The sequence below is a fragment of the Branchiostoma belcheri genome, unplaced genomic scaffold (genome assembly GCF_001625305.1).
Source record: "Branchiostoma belcheri isolate BF01 breed outbred unplaced genomic scaffold, Haploidv18h27 scaffold24, whole genome shotgun sequence".
Lineage (NCBI taxonomy): Eukaryota > Metazoa > Chordata > Leptocardii > Amphioxiformes > Branchiostomatidae > Branchiostoma > Branchiostoma belcheri.
Window position 1 is genome coordinate 1,802,342 of NW_017803843.1, and position 19,680 is coordinate 1,822,021.

General features: G+C 38.9%; 1 protein-coding gene across 2 annotated transcripts; it reads right to left on the minus strand.

Moving 5' to 3' along the window:
• Positions 1-1,664: 1,664 nt before the first annotated feature.
• LOC109471016 (glia maturation factor gamma-like) lies at positions 1,665-19,629 on the minus strand. Of its 2 annotated transcripts, none has more exons than XM_019770170.1 (8): positions 19,574-19,629; positions 19,298-19,385; positions 16,443-16,539; positions 15,527-15,576; positions 11,456-11,505; positions 10,892-10,974; positions 10,203-10,276; positions 1,665-2,802 (listed from the first exon to the last, which is right to left on the minus strand). In XM_019770170.1, exons 1-8 carry the CDS (start codon positions 19,612-19,614, stop codon positions 2,731-2,733), a joined length of 555 nt encoding a protein of 184 aa, XP_019625729.1. In that variant the 5' UTR covers positions 19,615-19,629; the 3' UTR covers positions 1,665-2,730. The 2 variants fall into 2 exon arrangements, with proteins under 2 accessions (XP_019625729.1, XP_019625730.1); XM_019770171.1 differs by lacking the exon at positions 19,574-19,629 and adding an exon at positions 17,533-17,622 and having other exon boundaries at positions 19,298-19,361.
• Between the last annotated feature and the right edge of the window lie 51 nt (positions 19,630-19,680).

Sequence of the window (19,680 nt, forward strand, 5' to 3'; positions counted from 1 at the left end):
CCTTTAAGGAAACAATGTTGGGGTGAGGGAAGTGCTTTTGCACAGACACTTAACTACAAGACTAATACTATCATCATAGTGGACTCATTTGTATTCAAGGGGTGTCCTCAGTTGGATATGAGTGGAAAAGGTTTTTGCACACCGCTTTGTCATTGTCGCCAAAGGATGTCAGCTCCTGAACATGAATTTTAGGAAAGGATGATGTGGGTAATGAGAGGAATCCCGAGAGTGTGTTCAGCTGCTGGTGAAGAGTATGTGGAACAGATAGCCGAGTTGTGTGCGGAATACAGATACAGTTGCTGATGTGCTGGCGATGAACTACTGGCGCAAGATTGGTGGAAATGTGGACATAACCGCTAATCAGTTTGCCTTTAATCTTGAACACTCTAGAAACAAGAATACTTCTAAGTTAATAGTACTGCTGGTTGATGTGAACCTTATTTAAATGCAAACTCACCAAGGGCAACAGGCCTGCGTAAGTGATGTTGAATTAATGGTTTGGATTTATAGAATTGTCTACCATTAGATGCATGGCAGGCTTGGAGGTCATTCTATGATTTGCAAGTAAGAAATGTATTGAGTCACACATACTTACCTAAAACAGCACATACTCAGGAAGATGTACTGAGAAATGCCAATTCACAAAATCTTTATTAATTTTTCATGTCAGATGTGCAACTTGGCAGTGCTGTGCTTTGGGGAAAATCAGTTGTTTGCCAGACTTCATAACAAGCAACTTGGACATACCTGTAATACAGCCATTGACCCTTGACCTCATGTTAAATGGAATAAGTCATGATTGTGGAACATGACATTTACAATACTTTCCTCGAGGAACAGATATGAGCGACTTGTGCTCACAACATCCTCAGTATGTAAGTGAGAGTATCAATCATTAATACTCTAATGACAACATAATTTTGGTGATTCTGGTAATTTCATTAAAAGATAATTGCCAGCATGCAACTTCACAAGCTTAGTGTGGATCATGTGCACTAAAGTCATTTTTGTTACAAGAACAAAGGTTGGAAACTTGACATGTTGTTCATGAGTACAAACTTCATTAATTTTGGTATCTGTGATCTTTCAGTTCCAAATAGTTCACGACTTGAACTTCAACAAGATTTGTACAACTAAACATTTTGTAAGGAGACAGTTTGATAAGGCATCTGTAAGTGCTGGTAACAGGTTTCTGAGATTGTAGATTTGTATTTCTTGGTAAGAATTCATAAGGCATCCTTCACTACATAAAAGCATTTATCTATCACCCATATTTATATATTTGATAAGTTGTTAAGATTTGCACTTTGTGCAGAACATGTTGTGCATGCACTTCTGTAGGAAAATAATCTACATGTAACAGTTAGGCCATACCAAATTAATTTGTTCTTTCTCGGATTTTTCCAGAAAAAAATGAAGCGACAGGGGAAAAAAACAGGCCAAGGCACCCCATGAAGGCCGGGAATGTTATGATATGAGCCATGAAGTGAGCATACCAGGCTGGTTTATAATTAAAACAATAGATTTTGAACTTTTAATGAAATGAAGTTGCATTGTTACATTGAAAAACTTTAACAACTAGGAAGAAAAGGACTTTCTTCAACCCTTGGGGCCAAAATATGTCTTTCCTTGAGAATTTTGCAGTTGATTCAGAACCTAAAATCTTTTTTTTTTTTGCAAATCAGAAAAAAATGGACAGGGCAAATCCAAGAAACAACAAATTAAATTGGTATGGCCTTAACATTACTTTAGTAGTTTGGTTCTGGTTGATTCAAATGTGTCAATATAGATTACTAGAAATTAGTTTTTATTGAACAGGCATGCAGAGGCAGGTCACACCAATGACATTATCACTTCTGACAATGTCCTTAAAAGCCCTCCAAAACAGAAAATAATCAATAGAAAATGTAGAGTTTCTCCATGGCTATGCCAACACTGGAAGATTTGCACAGCATTGGTGAATACTTGAGTTTCCATCAAATTCAGTTCAGAGGCCCCAAACCAAACTCTCTAAGCATTTAATTTGATTGATCTGAAAACCATGGAATTGGTGTGGCCTTGCCAGGATTATCAATTTCACAATGCTGTCCAGGGTACTGAAAGGTGAGTAGGTGTTGGCAGCTGAGAGTCACAGGCATGGCTGTGATTGATTCTATGGTTCACTACTGTTGGCCCCATACCTACAACACATATCTGTATACATCTGCCCTGACTCATTATGCACTCAACACAACAGCTGCCTCCCCCTCTGACTGGCAGACCCAGACAGCCTTAATGTAATTTCCTCTGATCCAGCCTTCCTGCACATCCATGTGAAAGTAAGGGAGAGCATCCAAATAATGCCCTTGACGTTCAAGAGTCGCATAGACTTCAAAACAGAATACGAGAGACACTCGGATCAACATTCAATCTACACAAGTAGCAGTGTGACTACATTTCCCCCACTTGTATCATGGGAATGTGGTTTAGAATGACTTCAAAATTGACTGTCCTGTGAGATGGAGGCAGCTACTGTACTATGTGATATAAGAAAGACCTACTGTGTACTTTTTTACTTCATGTTCCTCAACAACAATAGTCCCTGACAACATATGACAATTGCACCCTTCAATAAAATTGCTAATTTCTTTCTCATAACTTCTAAAAAATGTTCATGTAAATAAAATAATGATCATCCTTAATTCAAGACTGTGTGATACACCAATTTGGTGCAGCCTTTGTGTGTGGAGCTCAACGGAAAAGGGCCAACTTTCCCCTCAGCCACTCATCTGTCAACTCATCCACATTACGGACTTCAAAGACCTGGAGAAACATAAAGGAAAACATCATTACTAAATAGACAAGGTGAAAGGTTTCTGCAAAAGACATCATGTTCAAGGAACGAATTCTGAAACTTGATACTAGAAATGCTACAAAAATGCAGTTTGACAGATATGGCAGTCACTTGGAATGAAAAACAGATGATCTTTTAACATGGGTCAATTTCCTCAGCCCTGTGTAACGGTCTCACTATGCTGACAAGGATTTCTGTCTTCTGTCTATTATATTGAGTTAAGTATGAAGATTTCAAATGTTCCAACAGATGACTGAGCAGTTAGCCATGCACATCTCCCTCTCCAGCTCTGGCTCTGTGCCCAGGTGAGCAGGTAGTTTTCGCACACCTTGTTAAATTTGACTCCTCTCCAACAGATAACTCCTGTACCTATCTCTGTATATCACTGTGTAATGAAACCTTGTGAGAACAATTATCCTATCAAACCTTTTACAACATCTCTTCCATCATGCTTACATGTTTCAAAACACTACTGTTTGCTTATGCACAGTGTTACATTAGCTATAGCCATGAACTCATTTGATAAATTGGTGCAGTGATCTCATGACATCCTTCTGAGCTCTGAAGCAATTCCCTGCTATCATACATGTACATAATGCCAAGTTACTGTATTAATGAGCCTTCAACAGGAACAAGGCCAATGATACCCACTGGTACATGTGGTGAGTCAGCTATGGTCCACACAGTGGGAAGGAACTCAATAAGTTCAATCCATCAAGCTGCTCCCTTAAACTTGCATGGGTTAAGGATGAATAGGCTATTGGAGATGTGGAGACCAACAGTACTGTATACAACTTCTCACAAAGACAGACGTTTAATTTACCCAAGTCTCATGACTGTTCAGGCGAAATTGATTGGTCAGGCCTACTCCTATTCTAGCCTGACTAGATGGCACTCCTACTAGTCCTAGTGGCCCACCTGAGTGACCCCCCCCCCAGCAGGCAATTAGCCTCTGGCAGCTACAGATTGTGGAACACAGGCACCAGGCTAAACCCTACTCCATCAATGCCATTCAAACATCCCCCAGCTATCTTTACCTACCCCACTAACAAACACACCTTTCATGCCAAATGGATACTGCTGCAGGGAGAAGGTAAACTTACTTCCATTATCAGGGAGGAGAACTTCTACTTCCATTATCACAGAAGAGTACTTAATATAATTACAATCTTAACATCTTATCAGCAGATCTATAGATCCACTAGAATGAATTTGCCAGCTAGAGGGTCACTGGGGGGATCTGAGACAGCTATATATGCAGCTTCACTTGGGGAATATCACCACTGCAATCACCAATGCTATGTGACATTAGCTGCAGCTTGGGAATTTTTTCCAAAGAAAATCATTAATTGCTTTTCATTAAAGATTCTGCCTTAGGTTGGCATTGAAAATCGGTATATTTCCAGGGGATTCAAAGACTTCTGACAGACTGGTCCTTGTTTCCCCATTTTTCTTGCTGCATTTCTTGTCCCAAGGTACAAATGTACATTTTCAGGATGGCAATTAGAACAACATTTCCCTTAAATCACAGTAAAACACAAAACATCATGTCCTTTGAAAAAAGGGTAAATTCATGTTAGTCAAGAGGATGGCTAATCAAACATGTGAAGATTGTCTTTTGCCACTAGACATATGCAGCCTTGAGATATTTCTATTCTACATTTTTGAGTAAGTTGCAGCTATTGATGCATCACTAGATGACAGTCAATTTTACATGCCCTTTCTCAAGATTCCCAAAGGGAATCCAAAATCAAATCAAGTTGTAACCCTCTTTGACTGACTCTTCAAGGGATGTGCCTGAAAAGGTTAACATGTCCTTGACCTTCCTTACTAGGAAATGCTGATGTCAATCTCAGTCAGGACAGACCTGAAGGACAGGAGACATGATGACTTCTATGTTGTATGCATAGATACACCATCCCAGCGTGTGATCTGTGGGTTCCAACCGAGAAACTGTGAACTCCTGTGGGAAGGTTACAGGAAGGATGAACCCTGTGCACCAGTTAATCATTCATGTAGGACTCTATTATGAGTCTATACGTGCTGCATCAGTACATCAAACCTCAAAGTCTCAAAAGCCACAGAAACGCACTTTGCTGAAATCTAGAGATCATGCCCTTAGATTGTACATGTAGCTACAGCATTAACTGCAAAATATGAAAGCTCCAGGAGGAATCAGAAAGGAATTTTGTACATCTAAGTCAACAAGCCTCATCCTTATGAGCTGTCTCTCGCATGCATGGATCTGTGTAGCTGACCATGCTTCTGAACTAAGATTGTTTTGAATCCCGGCTATTGTTGCTTGGCTGACTTTAATGCTGCTGTGTGCTACAGTTTCAGTCCTTTGGATGGTACATTAAGTCATACAACTGTATAACTGTTGCTTTGTTAGGGAATTTGTACACTGAACCTGTTCAAACATGTACTGTACCTAGCATCTATGATTTTTGTTAACAACAGATAGATAAACTTATCAATAAATGAAAGAAGATTGAGATTCTGTTGACATTATTTTCCACCATATGGTATGCAATTATCACCACATGGTACCACACTGCTGCAACACAGTCGGAGTCAGCCTATTAGCTGTCAGCTTCTGCCCTGGGGTGAAATCTGCTCATAGAATACATACATCATGTATGACTTGTGTAAGACAATCAGAAAACAGACATATGGGCATGGGTCAAACTGTCTATGGACCACTTCCAACTTGAAAGCAGTCTTGCATATAAACTCTCCTGGCTCCAAACTGCCAAGGCAGAGTCTTTTATCTGTTATCTTTCATCATCATCACTTATACAATGCCTTGAGGTGGAGGTGAAGCCTTACTTACGGGTAGGGGTCACCCGGTGTGCTTGGTTAAATATGCAAGAAGTAGCAAATTAAAGCTATTGCCCTTGTAGCTAATGAAAAATGTTGTGCTTTGACCTCAGTCTGAGGCTTCAGCTTTGCCTTACTTGTCAGTACCATTCAGCTCCATTAGAGGGAGTTCATGGCAAATGTTGGCTACATCTGAAGTGACAGACATCCTTCCCAGGAGGGTCTTTGGTATGTTCCCTTCCATGCACCAGGAGAAGCTCCACACCACGAGGGTTAATTCCCTGTGATGCTGACCTCTGCTCATCTGCCCTACCTCAAGAGCCAAAGGGATGAAATCCCAGTGATACCATATTACTACTATTTGTAAAAAATTACCACAATTTTCTGGTAGGAGAATTATCCTTTAACCACCTGATGACCGGAAGGGATTTCCAGTGAAGATTCTCGTCCCTCCCTGGAGGGATTTCTGATGTAGCATTTGAGCATCTTAAGGATAGAGATTGAACCTTCTAAAGGTCATATCCACTTTACTGTAAATATTTGATGATCCTGGTCTCTGCATGGCTGTCCAAATGGTCCAGCTAAATCACCATCCTGGATTAACTCAGGATTTAGCACTGGCAGTTTATTTCCCTAGACTAGAGAAGCTACTGAGTCAAACGTCCATTTGAAGGCCAAGAAAACAGGATAAAAGAATAAGCTTCAAAGGATATAACGTTACCTGAATTCAGTTCTTTTTTCCTGCAAATCGGTATACCGTGGGAATGGACATCTATATTGTATATAACAGTTACATGTACATGTGTTCAAAAGATTTGGATATTATCTAATTGATCAACTGTTGCTTTAGATGATTTTATAAGCAAGCAACAATATCAATAGAACAATGGAGATATGCCCAAAGGCTAGCTCCAGGGGATGTTGTGCCTAATGTATATTGATTACTACAATCATGGAGGTAGAAGTTACCTCCATGCTACAATCAACCTTTTCCTTGGAGATTTAAATACTGTTAACAGCAACAATTTACGAAAACTTTTGGTCGTGTATATTTTGCATTAATACTACATTTTTTTAATATTCTAACACTGAATACACTGTACATGCATGTGTACTCAGACAAAGCTTTTTGGAGCAACTTTGTGCATGATGTGGACAAAAACAACAAAAGTTTGAGAAGTGTCAAGAGTTTGAGCATCTGTAAAGTGTTAGAAGCATGATAATTACATGGACTAGATTGATGGTGCAATCTTGTTAGATGGTGGGAGGAAATTTGGAGCTCAGTGTTGGTCCTCCGTCCCTACAGGAGACCATTACTGCTCCACTCCTGGCTCCTGCAATGAGCTCTCCTCCTGGGGTACAATAATTGGAACACCACCTGTGTACCTCCTGGGGAGGGCCACCAATAACATCAAGTCAACAGACATAAAGCACTAGGAAATGAGTTCTCATTACATGGACATTTCTGGCTAGCTACAGCTAAGTATTCATTATACCGAGCTAGTTATCGCCTTCACATAGGAGGTTATATTTCCTTCACTGTTGATTGGTTTGTTGGCAAGACGTCATTTCTGCCCTATGGCCCCAGGCATACATTTTCCATTCTTGCATCTTTTCAAACAACATTTCTTTCAACAGGATATAACAAAGTTCTGATCTGTATCAAAGTGAAAGCTACATACAGCTGGCTCCCTCCTATCATGCAGAAATCCTGCTTCCACTAATCTACATAACTAAACTCATGCACAGATTTATAGCTTTTGATGTTGTCTTAAAGACTTACCACTCTTGAACTTATCATTCTTGAACATTAATCTTCAATACAATAACACTACAAAACATACTGGCTGTGGGCAGCTATAAAGGCCATGTGTGTGACAACATATTTCAGCATGCTTTGAAAATTAAACATGGGAAAATGGTCTACGTGCAAATGTGAGTATATCTAACATTACACCATAAATAGTTTGTCATAGTTTGTTATGTGGCTAATTATATTCTTTTGATAACTTTAGCCTCCATTAAAATGTGTCCACCTGGTTACATATTTCCGCCACATTGAGACCAGTAATGCAAAATTAAGCTGATATATACATTATACATATGACATTCACATGACCTGGAACTGGAATTAAACTGAAAAAAAAATTCCCTTTGTATAAGGATACCCAAATATTGAAATGGTCTCCATGAGGATATCTTAGAGATACACAGGTGTTTGAACTGAGTGAGAGGTTAAAACATTTATCATCACAGATTGTTATCTACAGGCAATACAGGAATGCCTCAGTCTATACTTTACCTTGTGTTTATTGAAATCTAATCTTATCTGTTCCTAGTAGACTATGACCGTACCTGACTGTGTAAATTGGACTATCAATCATGCAGTGGACAAATGCAGCAACATATACAGGTAGGAATAATATATCAACATCTCAAAGGTTTGAAATTGACACAACTACAGCATTTCTTTTGTGAAGGGAACCAGCCAAGCCAACTTTACAACAGCCTACTAACAGCTGCTACACAAGTACCCTAACATACCAAGCTACACTCAACATGGGAGTATTATAGGGAACCTGATATTAAATCCTATTTTAGAAAACATGAATAGACTACAGAAAGGATCAATCAATTACCCAGCTTGCTGTATCTCCCAGGAATCTGTCTTCTGCTGTTTTCCCTGGTGCCATCTGAGATGACTGATTGTTGGGCTTCTGCAGATACCTGGAGACATTGATTTCTTGTTTGTCTCCCCTCTAGGAGAAGGAGAAACTCTACTGCTCCTATCACAGGTGTTTTAGGTAGAACTGAGGGCAAATTACATGCCTCACACGTGTCCCACTAGCTACGGTGATGGATTGCTATGGCTCATAAGGCCAGGGTCATAGAAAGTTTAGGATATACTGTATACATTGTATGTGCGTCATAGCAAGGGGATATAATGCCACAGTAGCTGCACTTCCAGGAAGAATGCAAATCAAGAAGACCTCCATATCTATGTAGAAATTGTTGTGACAGTATTCGTGACAACATGGTCATGAATCATGCTGTTCTGCATGCTAATGTGTTGATTAATTCTGCTTAGAAACATGGCACAGATGTAGAAAATCTAATTACCAAAAGGGGTAGTTGACTACAGTTAAGTATATTTTCTAAGTTTCCTGTCTCTCTAAATTCAAATTGACCAGTGTTAGGCCTAGGTCTGTTCACGGGTAAGGAAGAGTCATGACTCCCTAAATGTCAGTTGTAATTTTGCAGTATAGTCGTATCTCCTGAGATGTTCCAGCTATGCTCTGAGATGAATTTAGGGCAGTTACAGCTACTGACCCAGCACAACTTCAGAACAAGCTGACTAATGTCTCTGTCCTGACTAGTCTCATGTGCCATAATTTTCTACGCATAACTGTCAATGACCATAAATGTCCTGGCCCTGTAAACAATCTCTTGACAAAGAGCTTCTCATGCTTCAAACTGTGATGAAAAACATCATCAGATATTGTTTTTACTTCATTTTTGCTATATGTTTAACTTCACAACATAGCTAATACATTTTATGGATCACATGCTTTGCACAAGGGCAGGGCACGTACATTGACATCTTAAAAGTATATGGACTTGTAATTCACTAACTTTATAGTACAGGGCAGTGCAATGCCGTATTATTCCATGGTATATGGTATTTGCAATATGGTGACTTTACAATCCACAGGGCTTTGAAGAATGGCAACAATTTGCAGGACAAAAGGAGATTTTTATTGTTACCAGGCAATCTCTTCAGCCCTTCATCTGGATTGAAGGTGACACAGATGTAGTGTAATCCCAGCATTATTCTATATTGTATATGTAAATCTTATCCTATTTCTAGAATACGAAAGGCTTTTTTCTTATTCTATTTCTTATTTTGCTTAATTCTACTGTATGTTAAATCTGTATCAAAGGAAAACATTGTGAATTGAAGGTCACACTGGTGCAGTGTTATCCTTGTGTCACACTATCTCATGTACATGAATGTCTATTACAACCCATTTCTAGAATACAATGAGCTTATTTTTGCTAAATTCTCTGTATCAAAGGGGTAAAGATTGAGTTTGCTGTGAGCATGGAGCTGTAACAGAGGCCCAGAGCTGGGCCAAATAACCTTTCTGACCTGCAACATTCACTGAACCATGAATCAGACCTTTTAACTTGATGCTTATCTGACAAGCCAAAGTGGGTTTATGGAAAACAAACATCTGCTGCCCCTCTAGGAGGGTCAACATTATAAACCAGCGCCCCCTTTCACATAAATGTAATACTGCATCTCTGTAGGTAGGTTACTTTGTGCTCTACTTCGGATTCATCAGACAGACTGGTATCCAGATGCATGTGTAGGGAATTTTTCATCAGGTACAAAAATTAAGAATATTTAGATTAGAGTCAGCCTCATGTTTGTAGTGAAAAGAAAATGGGTGTCAGGTTACAATGTTTACTACCATCACAGTTCCAGGAAAAGTAAAGTACAAGTTTATAGAGCCTAACTTAGATGAAACATTCATGAGCAGCTCACCTTGGTCATCTCTGCCTCCCTCACCAGTGCCGTCTTGGTCCCTGCATACATCATCTGCAGCTCTGGTTTACACCCTACACACATATAAGGTCAGAAAACACCTGCATCTATATCCTTTCTTTGGTCTTCATTACTAACTTAGTAAGGAGGTTCAAAAGCTGCTTGCTTCACAAGTTCTAACACTTGTCTATTACTTAGTAATGTTACTAAATTCAAGTATGGAGGAACACTAAAAATTTGGAAAATTTGTAGAAATCTACAGAAAACAATCTCTGTAACGATGGAAGTATGGAATTAAAGAGACCAGGGTATGGAAGGAATTATGCTGAATTGAGGCTTTTCTGAACAAAAGTTAAGACATACATCTCAAAGTGATGGCAATTAGGTTTGATAGTTTTTCTTCAAATTGCAAGACCAAATCAGCATCAAAGGAACCAAATATCTATGAATCATCATCAGGGACAATTTTGCCAGGAGCTCTGTCAGGCTGATAGCTAACTGGCTCCCCCTTTCACCTCGTAATAGCAATGCAAGTATTGAGGGTCTGACATGCCATTTGAGATTTTCTTACATCTTACGTGTTCAATGAAACCTCCTTGATCTTACAGGTCATTCTAAAAAGAGTGATTAAACTGCATGACAATCATTGGTGGAGAAAAAAGGACACCTGTGATTCTTTCAAAACCCACCTGCAGGGCTGATAAAGATGAAAACCAAGGGGAAAGATGTCCTCCCATCATCATGATCCAAACAGTAACTGTATACCAGATACGTTAGTGGCAGTTAGGGAAATGTTGCAGATAAAATAGGAAAGAGTCACTTGTGGTACTTGGTAATTAATGGTCATCATCATGTTAATATATCAAATTTATGAAGTTGATATTCATCATCATAAGTCATCATCATGACTGTTACAGTCTAAACTGACTTATCAGATTTCCTGTAGATACATGTACATGACCCTATCTATAAGGCACCAGTATGATACATGTTATAGGGCAATTGGCTCAACTGGCTGAGAGCAGAACATCTTCTGCATTCACAAATACTAGTAAGTATCCATCCATTCAACATAGTTGTCTTGGTTACATCACTAGGTTCTTTTCTCCATGCCAACGTTTCATGGTCTATCTGCTGTCTTCATCATCAGGGCAAATTGATGTACCAACCTGATGAAACTACTGGTTCTTATAGAAGTATGCATCCATCAAAAAGATAAATGAAAGCTGCTGCTCAGAACAACAAAAGGATATCTGGGAAGGTGACCTGGCAGCTCTTCTTGCAGGTCATCTAATGTGCAGTCCTGAAAGACAGAGATATACCATATGTACCACACATGTGTTACATGTACACACATATACATATGTATTCTTCAGTTCTTTTGTGTCTTTCATGTGAATAAATGTATGATTTTAATATGATTTAATGACTGTTTTTACAACACGGAATGATGATCAGGATTTTATTTCACTGTCTAAAGCTTTTATTCACGCAATTCAGCCTTGTGGCTGCCTAGTGATGGAGCTGTATTGTGATTTGTGTTTGTGTTTGAAATAAACCAATGATATAATTTATCTGAAGACTGAACAATAAGCTCCAAAGTTTCAAAGGAGGCAAAAAAGGTCAACATACAGCACTTAAGTTTTGGAGGACAGCTAGATACCTGTTAGCCAAGAAAGACCATTGAAAGAATTTAGCCTTCTATTCTTTCCATGGTACTACTCATAGGCTATACATGTACACCAGGTGTAGCAAACAAGACCAGTCTACATGTACATGTAAAAATATTACATTGGCAGAGAAAAATTTAACAAACTAGAATATCAATCTGGTCAAATCAAAGATCTTTAATCCAATAAAATACATTCCTGAAATCATTTTATGATGCACAATTAATTCCATATTCTAGTTTCATTCAAGTTTAGTAACTAACAGTCTTCAGATATTTCATTTCAATGCAACAAAGATGAATGATAACCTTTAAAGTGAAAACAGAGCCTGAATATATTTTTACTGGAATGAAAATCACCATATGATGGTTATGTTTGTTCCGGAAAATTCCCTCGGGCTGGGATTTACCAAATTAAGGCCTTGCTTTTTTAGAGGATCAAAGGTTTGATCCAATAAAGCTGGCCTTGAGAGACAATGTCAGTAAATCCTCTTCCATCATAATGAGATCTTCTATTTCGCTGGCTTGCATATCCAGAACACAATCGTTTGTTACACAGTAAGAAATGTCTATTTGGTTACTGGTTGGCTACTGTGCAGTGCTGGGTAGTTTTGACAGAGGAATGTTAAACCATTATACTAGGCACACACTGAAAAGATGGGTGCTCTTGTTCTCGGTATATTGAACGTATTCTAATGGAGAAATGTCAAACCGGTAATTTATGTGCTTAGAGATTTAAGCGTGTAATGTAATTCTGTTACAGTGGACCTGATTGATGTTCCTGATGCAAGCAAATGATTGACAGCACCATCTCACAATTGCAATGCAGATTATTTTCCACACAACAAACATGGAGCCATGTATGACAACTAAGGTCACTGGAGAAATAAACGCTTTTGACCTTGCAAACCAGACAATGACTGATCTTTAGTGTCAGAACAATCTAATGAGACAGAGACAGAAGGGGAGGAAAGTCTCACATAGACTCAAGGCCTGAAACTGTGAGAACTAGTAACCACATGTAGAAATGTTGACAAAATAAATTCAAGCAGGCAAATGTGTCAGAACAATGCTTGAAACCACTCTATTTTTTCTCTTAACAACAACCTGAGAAAACACTGAGCTGCCAAGGGAACTTCTCTTTGAACTTCGTAGTTAGAGGAATATCCAGGGACATAATGGGATGGCTGGGTTGACTTTCAACACAAAGGGTCACACTTTCAGCAACAATAGCCTGAAAACCACATGTTAACATACCAATAACGCAGGGACAAGTCAGGGCTAAACTTGACCTGCTTAGTGCTGGAGCGTGTTAACATGTGGTTAAGGAGTCTGGGCCCAACTAGAAAGGAAAGCTTAAACAGTTAGCACGCACCTTAGGCCACTACTGGCATTAATCAGGACCTCTCAACCGCATATTATCACAAGTGGTTCCCAAGGTCTTGTCCATATGTACTATGCAATAGCAAGTGAGGAGACTTGATGCCTGAGAGGAGTTTCATTGTGCAAACATAAAACATATTCCAGTTCTCCAGCCTACCATAGCTCTGAACATTACTTCGATAGATTTTCAGATCGATTGGCTTATAAGCCAATTTTGTGAATTATGCTGCCCTTTCATCTCAGTTGGACTTGAATATAGGTACCAGATGGTCTGGAAAAGGCTGGAATGGATAGCTAAGACAAGAACTTCCTGGCCTAAAGACTGACATGGCAAAACTGTTAATTTGGAAGGGGAACTGCTGTTCAGCACCTTGCGTCATGTGGTACCAAGGGCCTCAGTTGCAACCATGTCTGGCAAGTTTGGGTGAACCTTTTACTAAAGAATGTAGACACCGAGGCTGAGTAGCATGTTTTAACTACAGCCTGCTCAAGGGCATTTTGGTTCATCACCTTGCATGTGCACCAACAAGAAAGTCTGCCAAATCTGCTTATCTGGGGCCTAACAAGATAGGGATACTGCAGGAAAAGGCAGCTTCTTTTCAGATAATTCAAATTAAAGATTTTTCAGGCAAAGTATACTGCATAATTGGAAATACGTGTAATGGTTTAACTCACAATTGCCTGAAATTGCAAAATATTACATTATAGTTGTGGGGAGGAAACTACTAAGCACCTCAATATGTAACATCACTCGATCAGCCGTCTACTCAACATGCTAAGAATCCACCATCATAAGAATTTGATGTATTAAAAACACTAAACGGTCACCTTACATGTAGATATCCTGTTGCTATATTTTGGGGGGAGGTTTATCTGAACTTATATCCTGCTGACTTTACTATTTGGCCGTCTACATGCATCTGCCTCTGTGCAATCAGCAATTTGGGTCAATTTTGCTCTGCTGAAGTAGAATCTTCCAGACATACACCATACAAGGTCAAAATGGAAACTGTTGGATCCCAGAATGTCCCGATCCTGTTTCTTTTTATACTGGTGTGCACACTAACATGTCTTTTATTGCACTGGAAACAATTATCGTAGAAACAAGTATGGTATAAGTAACATCTTAAACATAACAGAGAATTCAGACAATTCATGATCAGTACATAAAACTTTGCTCAGGTTTGATGGTTGGGCTGAACTCGACATACCTGAAAGTTAGTATAACCTACCGTCAGATTTGGGATATCCCAAAAATGTCATTTATTTTGTATTCTATAACTTATTGTATAAGTAACTAGAGTTCCCCGATCTCATACCTTCGCCAAATGACTGACAAATTATAGATTAGATTATTCCCCCCTGATTTAAGAAATAGGAACCTAATTTTCATGAATTATATCATTTTATCATAATCTCAACCAAAAGACAGTCTTATATAAACAAACAAGGCATTCTAGTATTTCCTAATAAATTATGCAAATGAGGTCCTGATTTGAATAAATTATGTTTAATGATGTTCACCTCAACTTAACTTTCAAATACCATAAGTATGAAATTACAGGCAGTTATCATTACATAATTATAAAATTTTCTCATTAATTATGCAAATTAAGTCATTATTAACATAATCAATATCTGCCTGTGTTTCTCTCGTTGTCAATTACCAATGTCACAAGCTTCAATTGTCTTATTATGGAATGCAGCTGATTTATAGAATTTCCCCATAAATTATGCAAATTACATCCATATTTGCATAATTGTCACATAATTATATTAAGCATCACGTAAGCTACCTACATACCAAAAATCACGACGATCCGTCAACCGGTTATTGAGTTATCCTCTTTTGAATATTTTCAAGAATATATCCCTGCAGTTCCAGAGCAAGCCACTAGGGGGCCCAAACTCACGTCACTTCTTCCCCAGCACAAGAGCTCCCTACCACCCAAATTTCATCACCATAACATGTCTAGATCATGAGATATCAAAACCGGAAGTTCAGCTGCAGTACCATAACAAGCCGCTAGGGGGTCCAAAATCTAATCATTTTGAGGTCTCATCAAGACCTACCCACCTACCAAGTATCAAGACAATCCATCAAGGCCTTCTCAAGTTATCGTGTTGACAGACAGACAGACAGACAGACAGACACACACACACACACACACATACACGAACGCCTCTGAAAACATAACCTTCTTGGCGAAGGTAATTAGACTTGGGAATGAGTAAAGGCAAGGGCGTTCACCAAGCCTATAGAACAGCTCACCTCATATTCCTCATCCAGGATGATGGTCATTGTTTGGGGGTCAATCTTCACTGTACAGGGCAACAGTATCAGCAGTGTGAGATGTATCAAAGTCTTACTTCAGCATCAAAATATCAACTAGAAAAATATGTTTGAACCATGAATACTGGGCAGTCTTGAAGTGTTGATGGCACATGGAATCATTTGAGACAAATGGTAAAATTGGTAAATTTCACAACCCTACAACAATGCTAAATGATAGTAATCAATGCAATCATATAATATGCGCTATGATAAATGACTTATGTTAACCTGTAGTTTGCCATAGGGAATAAACAATGTACAAATGAATGTTATCCATGTGACATATATGACCAGGGCCATTCAAGCTCATGGATCACAGGCTGAAGGACATTCTGAACAAACTTTTCAACATGTAATCAAAGAATGTACAAAATTGACACAATCTGCTCTTCTTGCGTTACAGGGACTCAGAAGCTGGGAGATGGGCGATACTGTACCTACTTTAAGATTAAATATTCATAGCCCATCAGGTTAAAACTAGCATATCATGTTATTGTCAACAAGGCACAGTCAACATTTGCTGACTGGGTCTAAAATAAGGTAAAGAGTACACTTAAAAGACCAATAGGAAACAACCAGCATGGATTACCATATTGCCTGTTGGGTTGACTTTTAACCCAGATTATGTCATTTTTTTTACAAAACAGAAGAACAAGAGCTAACTTAGCTCAGAGGGAACATTGTTTTGATTTGTTCATTTATACACATTTAATCCTACAACAATGTCTGTACACAGCAGAAAACGTTATATTGTTCCCAATGGCTAGAGCAAAGCTACAGTTTCAGCAAAGGTCAGACTATAGAGGGCAAGTCTACAGTACAATATAAAGAATAGGAAGAAACCTGAACTCACTGCTGATAGCAGCATTGTTCTTTTCCTTCCGGAAACGGAACTTGCGCAGCTTCTCCTTGACCTCCGGGTCAATCTCACACACCTTCACATTTTGCGCCTAGAGAAGAGAAATCAAGGAAAGATGATCAGTTTGGTCTCTGCCTGTGATAGAAGATGGTAGTCCCAAAACCAGGCAGGCAAGTTCAAGTCATATTGAACTGAAAATAATGAACATCTGAGACTGTCCAGCAGCATACTGGGTGAGACAAAAATGTCCAAATGTGACAAGTCACCTGCTAACCAAACCTATTTTAGCTCCCACAAATTGCAGAGAGGATGTAGGACTCGGGAGCTAAAATAGGTTTAGTAACCAGGCTAAGAACCAAGACGTGAGACATAAAAATTCATATGCCATTACAATGTATCTCTGACACATGTAAAATTATGCAACTGTTAAAAGTCTGTGACATTTACATCATTGGTCACGATGTAACGTTAATAATTTGATGAGAAAATACTCTCAGAGATAAAACAATATTTAGTGCTTGTTAGATAAAAATTGTTACTAGTATTGGACAGGTGATGTGTATTTCCTATTATTGTTGAGACAGGCAACACTTAAGTGCCACAAACACAGCAGTGAATCATGCACACATAGCTGATGGTCTGACTTTTAAGGAGTCACCAGACAATCCTTGGCAAACAGACATGACTAGGTACTGGAAGTAAAAACAAAATCCATTCCCGTCCTGGAGGGGACAAATTGAATCAAATGCATTGTACCCAGAGACAGAGAGCTTGTGCCGGACACAGAAGGTTATGCACATACAGAACAAATATATCTGTACATGCCATGCATGGGGTGCTCAGGTTAACGACCATTCCCTTTGACTGCAAAATGTTAACCAAACACATGCCTATTCCTGTAACTGTAAGGAATTTCAGTACAGCCTCCAAAGTAACATTCATCTTTTCATTGCAGAATCTGCAAATCATACAGATCATACCAGTATTTCCTACAAAAGTTGCATACAGTTACTTACTTCTAGTACAATGTATATCATACACACACTTTCCTACAGTTGCTACTTAATTTCCTCCAACATCTCACCACAAGATACTGGTTCTTATAATCTCCCATGTTGGTAGCCCAGCAAGACTGTAGCAAATTCTCTGGTATGGTAGGGAGCTATGCCACTCACTGATGGCGAATAGTCCCAGTTCAACACAAGCAAACAGAGGGGAGAAAACAGTGACAGAATGAGACATGAAACAAATACGGGAAAATATACTTATAGAATTCCAATTTCTTATAATACATGTAGTACAAATAAGGTTGAACTGAAAAGTAAAAAAATATACTGGTATGCCATATGTGACATGCCTGACAAACTTCAGAAGATAAGGGTACTAATTTACTACTAAATGATAATAACAACTCAACTGAAGTAGAGCATATCATAGGGGAAATGTGTTACTTAGTATTCATTTTTTGCCAGGGCAGTCAATGCTTATCTGGAGCGAGGACTTTGAATATGTATGTTGGCTTCCATACATTGACACTTTTATTGTATTTTATTGATGTATCTAGAATATCTGTCCAACATGTATCAATAAATTAATGCCATAGGGAAAATCATCTTACAATGTTACAAGCACTGTTGTGAACTTCAGCATGAAAGTTCATCTGAGTTGGTAAATTACATTATGAAAAACTTAAACTTTTCTCCAACTCAAAATTTGACTCACTAGAACATAGACGACCCAGTTCTGTTGCATCTGACTGAGGTGTCACAGCACATCCACATAGAATCACCGGGACACACAGTGGATTTGGAGGGGGTCAGAATCTTGGATACCGAACAGGATTACTTCAAGAGAGGCATAAAAGAGGCCATATACATCAGGGCACTTCAACCATCGCTCAACCGGGACGGGGGGCGATATCGACTTCAGACAACCTTTGACCCTTTGCTGACGTCACACGTGGGAAAAATCATGTGTCCACAGCATTTGGGTCAGATAGCTGAGGAAGACTGAGTGATTCGGTCGAAAATTTCTGGTGAGTCAAATTTTGAGTTGGAGAAAAGTTTAAGTTTTTCATACTGTTGTGAACTTGTTGTAGACTGATCAGTTCAGTCAAGTAACAACACTCATCTTTCCTTTTCTTGGATCAAAGGTCAGCAAGAAACAAGGTCATTTGTCAAAAATCAATAGAACTGTTCAACACAATGTGTCTCTGTAGACAACAGTTAGACATAAATCTTGAAGATTTCTATGTTTTCTACACAACTTTGGAGCCACCTAAAACAATGTGTTTCGATTCTTGATTACTTTAGTTAGTATTCACCTTCTAGAGTTTTACGTTGTTGAGAATCATGTGCCACGCACATGATCCTTGCATCATTTCCTTACAGGTAAATATGTCATCAACACACCACTTATCCAGCAGCAACATGTTTTGTCTGGTGTCAAATGTCTATTTGTCCTCAAGATACAAACCAAGCTTCTCTAAATTTACTTGACTTTAGATATGCTGTTTCCTGTGGATATAACGGGCAAAAACAAGCATTTTCCTTGAAGAAAAATCTGATAACTCATACGTTTACTGAACTCGGCCCACACCTAGGTGTGATCAAGAAGTATGAAAATGCAAATTGTTATGATCGTGTTCTGTCGCCGAACTGTCTGGGTCGCGATGATCGTGACCTCGACGTACAGGAACTTTCCGCCGGGTGACGATTTAGTCAACGTTGGACTATAATTCGGCACATTCCTAATCGCTTTTAAAGCAAAGTAAATTGAACAGAGTAACAGAATGTCATAGATATTCGCAATACCGTGGTTAGAGCACAACAAATTTTTAAAGTACGCACCATTTGCCTGATTTGTGTCCTCCTTTCAGTAGCCCCCTCCCACTTCTTCAGAAACCGGAAGTAGATGAAGAAATGTTGGAGAATCCCACTTGGAATATTCCATATAAAAATAGGAAGGTTACGATATAGCTTGTATCTCTAATGAGTTGATTTCAAATAATCCTTTCAAAACTCTAAAAGAATCCTTGAAAACAGTTTGAAAAATTATTAAGATAAGATATTTACTATCTTACGTTGATTTTATGTACAGATGAAAAAATTAGAAAATTTTGTCACCCCTTCAAAGAGCGTTGCCACTGCTTTGTCGGGTTACGCATGGGCAGAAAGTTTGAAAGGCGCCATCTTGGAATGTGCAGACGGGGGCGGTACTGCAGGTTCTGTGG

Excerpts from the sequence above, each read along its gene's own strand:
- LOC109471016 (XM_019770170.1), bottom strand. The coding sequence starts at position 19,614 with ATGCGTAACCCGACAAAGCAGTGGCAACGCTCTTTGAAGGG. Across the intron at positions 16,540-19,297 it reads GGACACAAATCAGGCAAATG|GCGCAAAATGTGAAGGTGTG; the intron begins GTGCGTACTTTA and ends TCTCTTCTCTAG. Across the intron at positions 10,975-11,455 it reads CTGCCAGGTCACCTTCCCAG|GTATCTGGTATACAGTTACT; the intron begins ATATCCTTTTGT and ends ACTGCCACTAAC.